The sequence below is a fragment of the Acipenser ruthenus genome, chromosome 17 (assembly GCF_902713425.1).
Source record: "Acipenser ruthenus chromosome 17, fAciRut3.2 maternal haplotype, whole genome shotgun sequence".
In the NCBI taxonomy this organism is placed as follows: Eukaryota; Metazoa; Chordata; class Actinopteri; order Acipenseriformes; family Acipenseridae; genus Acipenser; species Acipenser ruthenus.
The window spans coordinates 13,467,533-13,473,532 of NC_081205.1; the positions used below are offsets into that span (position 1 = coordinate 13,467,533).

General features: G+C 39.6%; 1 protein-coding gene across 1 annotated transcript in view; it reads right to left on the reverse strand.

Moving 5' to 3' along the window:
- Positions 1-4,964, reverse strand: part of acsf2 (acyl-CoA synthetase family member 2) — a 95,735-nt gene extending 90,771 nt beyond the window's left edge. The window contains exon 1 of the mRNA XM_058989996.1: positions 4,633-4,964. Within this exon, the coding sequence (XP_058845979.1) occupies positions 4,633-4,745 (113 nt within the window). The 5' untranslated portion in view covers positions 4,746-4,964. The remainder of the gene's footprint in view (positions 1-4,632) is intronic.
- Positions 4,965-6,000: the final 1,036 nt, after the last annotated feature.

Sequence of the window (6,000 nt, forward strand, 5' to 3'; positions counted from 1 at the left end):
ATGGGTGCCTTCTCCAGACTGCAAGTTTCAGCTCTTTCCATAGATGTTCGATAGGATTCAGATCAGGACTCATAGAAGGCCACTTCAGAATAGTCCAATGTTTTGTTCTTATCCATTCTTGGGTGCTTTTAGCTGTGTGTTTTGGGTCATTATCCTGTTGGAGGACCCATGACCTGCGACTGAGACAGAGCTTTCTGACACTGGGCAGTACGTTTCGCTCCAGAATGCCTTGATAGTCTTGAGATTTCATTGTGCCCTGCACAGATTCAAGGCACCCTGTGCCAGGCGCAGCAAAGCAGCCCCAAAACATAACCGAGCCTCCTCCATGTTTCACTGTAGGTATGGTGTTCTTTTCTTTGAAAGCTTCATTTTTTCGTTTGTGAACATAGAGCTGATGTGACTTGCCAAAAAGCTCCAGTTTTGACTCATCTGTCCAAAGGACATTCTCCCAGAAGGATTGTGGCTTGTCAATATGCATTTTAGCAAATTCCAGTCTGGCTTTTTTATGTTTTTCTGTCAAAAGTGGAGTCCTCCTGGGTCTGCTTCCATGGAGCCCACTTTCGCTCAAAAAGCGACGGATGGTGCGATCAGAAACTGACGTACCTTCACCTTGGAGTTCAGCTTGTATCTCTTTGGTAGTTATCCTTGGTTCTTTTTCTACCATTCGCACTATCCTTCTGTTCAATCTGGGGTCGATTTTCCTCTTGCGGCCACGCCCAGGGAGGTTGGCTACAGTTCCATGGACCTTAAACTTCTTAATAATATTTGCAACTGTTGTCACAGGAACATCAAGCTGCTTGGAGATGGTCTTGTAGCCTTTACCTTTACCATGCTTGTCTATTATTTTCTTTCTGATCTCTTCAGACAACTCTCTCCTTTGCTTTCTCTGGTCCATGTTCAGTGTGGTGCACACAATGATACCAAACAGCACAGTGACTACTTTTCTCCATTTAAATAGGCTGAATGACTGATTAAAAGATTGGAGACATGTGTGATGCTAATTAAAGAAACTAATTAGTTTGAAATATCACTATAATCCAATTATTTATTATCTTTTCTAAGGGGTACCAACAAATGTGTCCAGGCCATTTTAGAATATCTTTGTAGAATAAGCAATAATTCATCTCTTTTCACAGCTTCTTTGCTTTATTCTATGACATACCAAAGGCATGCAAGTATACATGATAAAATAGCTTTTAGTTTCATCACTTTTCAGGAGGAATTAAGCATTATTTCAATGAGCTGTAAGGGTACCAACAAATTTGAGCACGTCTGTATATTATGAGGAAGAGAGATACCGTATATATGTGTATATCTACAGGATTTTAAATCGTGATAATTCACTTTAATTCAATGTACTGTATCTCTTTCTCATTATATGTCTTATTGGTTGTTGCACTACAGGGATTTACCATTTTAAAATTATGCCGATATAGAGTAGCCTACATATACTGTGTATGATCTCTCTCACAACACAAAATCTTGGTTGGTATTGAACTACAGGTATTTACCACGGTTTAGCAAAGACGTTAACTCTGTAGTTTCTAATTAATGAATGTATTGCCACATTTGTAATTGAAATACATACACTGATAACCAGTCTCCTGTTCGTTTTCTGTCCTAATTATACAAAGTACTGTATGCAAAAATAAATGAAAGAACAAATATAAAATAATACTGTATGAGCAACGTTTTTCAAGTACATCGTGTGATTGATGTGCACCATGGCCTAGTTAGTAATCGCAGCATGGAGCTTAATTTTTTCCATGATTGAAACTCATGCTTTAACTTTTAGACAATCGCTCGCATACCTGCAGTCCATACTGTAGTACTTCCCAAAACAAAAACACCTCCAGAAATGCAAAATAACGTCAATACGTAACACATTTTGCTAGTTAACGTTTGTTACACAAACAAAAATACACAATCAGAAATGTACAATCATACAATTCATTTTAAATTATTTATATATTACAGCGATATTCACATCCCCTTAGCGTAATACTGTCAAATATATCCGATCTACATGTTAATGTAAATTATATGTACAAAAGTCATTTTAAATTATGCATTTTTGTTAGGCCAATATATCGGATCTAACGCGATATTCACATCATCTTACCTAGCAGCATACTGCCGAATAAATCCGATCTACTAATTCATATAAATTATACTCACAACATTAATTTTAAATTATTTATTGTTCATTAATATATCCGATCTACTTATTTCCTGGCTCGATCTACATATTTCCTATAGGCTCGTTTACATAAGAAACAATGGAACCTCCCCTTAATTCTAGAGCTTGATCAACTTTTTTCCTGATCAACTTTTTTCCTGATCTACTTTTTTCCTGGGACACCAGATTAACGCAGGGGCTTTAGGGGCTGCAGCCCAGGGCCTCAGATTATCAGGGGCCACAAAAAATATGTCTCATTTATAATACAATATCAAAAAAATGAGTAAGTAGCGTGCGACTGTAGGTATTGTAACAACATGTCTGTTTTACCAACTCGTGTCAGGCGTGCTGCGGCGCGAACGTGATGCAGACCAGAACCTGTAAATGTCTGGCAAAGCAGCATCTACGAAGAATGAGAGCGATGCTGAAAAGCAGAAACACACCAAGTACAGCGCGAGGAAGATATGTTAAACAAAACACCAACGCTGACACGCTGTTTTAATACACTACCAAATGTATGAGAAGATACCAGTACTTCAGAAAACACATTGGAGAGAACAACAGGAGGAAACAACCTAGGTTTATATGGATTACAGTGGGGCAATCGTATGCATCCAGGCTAAAAGAATTGAATCTTGAACAAAGAAGACTACGCAGTGATCTGATTCAAGCATTCAAAATCCTAAAAGGTATATAGACGATGTCGACCAAGAGGACTTTTTTTTTACCTGAAAAAGAAACTAGGACCAGAGGTCACAGATGGTGATTAGATAAAGGGGCATTCAGAAGAGAAAATAGGAGGCACTTTTTTACACAGAGAATTGAGGGTCTGGAACCAACTCCCCAGTAATGTTGTTGAAGCTGACACCCTGGGATCCTTCAAGAAGCTGCTTGATGAGATTCTGGGATCAATAAGCTACTAACAACCAAAGAGCAAGATAGGCCGAATGGCCTCCTCTCTTTTGTAAATGTTCTTATGTTCTTAGTTATATTAAAATACCAGAGGCTGTGTTTGTGCCTTAGTTCCACTACATAAAAATAAATTATACTGACAAAATAATGTTTTTAAAATACTTATTTCTGCTAAAAACCACACTGCACATCCAAACACATCGAGCTGTTTAGTTTAGGTAAAATGTATTTATAAAAACGTAAACGTACATTTGCACTTCGATAAATAAGACGACAAGTGTTACCTTTTTAAACAGAAACATACTGTCTGCAATACACTTTGATAAATATGTCAAACGTCACATGTTTAAACAAAAAAATAGGGTCTGCAATTAAACTGCCCATATGGCTCCGTGTTCAGCGGGATAGTTTGAGGCAGTTCAGGTTTTTCAATTCACAACCCAATGCATTCTGGTAAGCGTAGTCCTGCTTCTCTTGTTACGAGACATGTAAAACGTGAGTTCAAAAGCCAGAACTGTCCCAAACTGTCCCGCTGAACACTGAGCCTTATGGTCACCATATCTGCAATATCGGTTTTCGTTTCTTAAAAGAATAAAAATGGCGTCTGTAAAATCTTGATTAAATCTCCACAGAACCCTGCCTTTACGTTCTAAAATTCGCGCGTGCGCAGAAAGGCAATCGCTAACTTATTTCCCGTAAGTATGTAAACTCCATACTGCTTGAACTGAGGCTCTGACTTTACCTGAAAATGTCAAGCACGTCACAGCCCTTTAAACATCCACGAACAAACAACAACGTTAACATGCCAGGAACTAATTCCAATAGAAAGTTCCCATTACAGTAAACAGTTAAAACTGTGTTTTCAGTATTTCTACTATGCAGCATAAATTCGCTCCCCTGGGTATCTTGAAACTGAAACCGTACGAAGCAGTAAACAGAAGTATCAACCGTTACAGATACAGACAACCCGCTCGACCCCTTTAAATAAAGGGATTCACACTTACAGGTTTTAAGAACAGCAAACATACCGTACACTAAAGAGCACTTTAAATACCGTCTGACCTATTTCAAACGTTCACTGTGAACAACCTGACATTTCATGTTTACTTTCGGTACAGCCCCTTCGGTCTATGGAGTGTCCCTATGGAGCGCATTCTATGCCGCGTGCATGTATAGCCTAGGGCTTTTTGTTTTTCAACATACAGATTCGGAACAGGGCTTAGCAACAGGGTGATCTTAACTACTGGTGAACCTGTCTGTGTGGCTCTGCAGGCATGCTGGTTTAAAAAAAGAACTCTACTCAGAAAAATGAATTCTTAGAAATGGCTAATTTGCACTTTGAGTTTCTTAGACAGTGAAACAGAACAAACCAGGTTTATCTTCTGCGTGTGGAGAATGTGATGGCGCATTATTTAAAACCACAGAACTTACTTTACATTATCATAACTTCACATTTGAATATTCTAAGAGCAAAGCAGCTTTTGCAAACGCCAACTCCCTACACACCAGTATTTACATTGCATACAAGTTTGTACTGTTACCTCGATATGTGAAAGCGTGTCCTCTGGCATGTCCAGCTGTTTTCCACGATTTTCAGGGATAAGGAAAAACGTTTGCTTTGGTGAAAACCTTTGGAAAGAACTCGTGCAGTCATTGCAAAACTCGAATATCAACACAGAAGAATAAACGCAAAACAAAAATGTATAATATATATATATATATATATTGCTTTTTTTTACTACAATAAAGTAACTTCTTTCGCCCTCCTGTTTGAATAAGAGCACTGGAGACTAGTTCGACCTGCCAAGTAGTCCAAACTTATATTGGCAAGACCAACGCCTACATTTACGTTGCGAGAACTATGCGAGTGACGTGTGTAATTAAACTTAATATGCGCGTTCACGCAGATCATTCTTGGCTAAATTGGTCAGGTTCTGCACACAATCTGCGCAGAATGATCTCCGAGAACGCCCCCAATGACACTGATAGGAATACTGACTCGGTGAAGGGGCGTAGATTGGAGCAACTCGATACCCTCGCAAAGCCCATGCAGAGCACATTCTCTGTAGTTTCACTGAAGAGTTAATGTCTTAAACACGAAAGAGCTCCAGAGTCCAAAAACAACACACCAATACATTCCTCTTAGACTGTGTTTTTGTATCAAGAAAAAAAGGATTGCGAAACAGAAAATCGCATTACATTAACAAAAACGACACATTTTTAATTCCATTAGTATGGTTTGGCGATTGTCTTCATCCCTTCTCTTTTTTGGCGGACATGTTTTGCTACTCTGAGGCTGAGGGGTTTGTTTTTTTGTTCGTTTTGATCCCTCTCGCCTCCCTGCTCGGCTGCCTCCCTGCTCGCCAGCTGTGCACAGTGTTACTCCAGCCAGAGGCAGATTAGATTTACCGGGGCCCTGGGCACAAAGAAAATGGGAGGCTCCCTCACCCGATTAAAAACGTGAATCTATCAAAATGCATTAATAAATAGACCCATTAAATATTTACACATTGCATTAATAATAAAGCAAATCAAATCACAACACGCGATGTCGAAATTAACTACTCAATTTTGGGATCATGGGATCGCCGTAAATGTAAAAAAAAAAAAAAAAAAGCTTCAGCTTTCTCTTAGCACTCCCGCTTAAAAGTAACGCCGATCGTACACAAATACCGGATGGGGTAAAACCCGGAACAAGACGGAACGGCACTTTAATGAATTCAATTGCTTTAAAAAACAGCATAGAAGGGGGCTCCCGAGTGGCGCATCCAGTAAAAGCACTCGCTAGAGTGCAGCATGCTCTATAACCGGAAGTCGCGATTTCGAGTCCAGGCTATTCAACAGCCGACCGTGGACGGGAGCCTCCAGGGGGCGGCGCTCAATTGGCCAGGGTGTCCTCGGCTCACCGC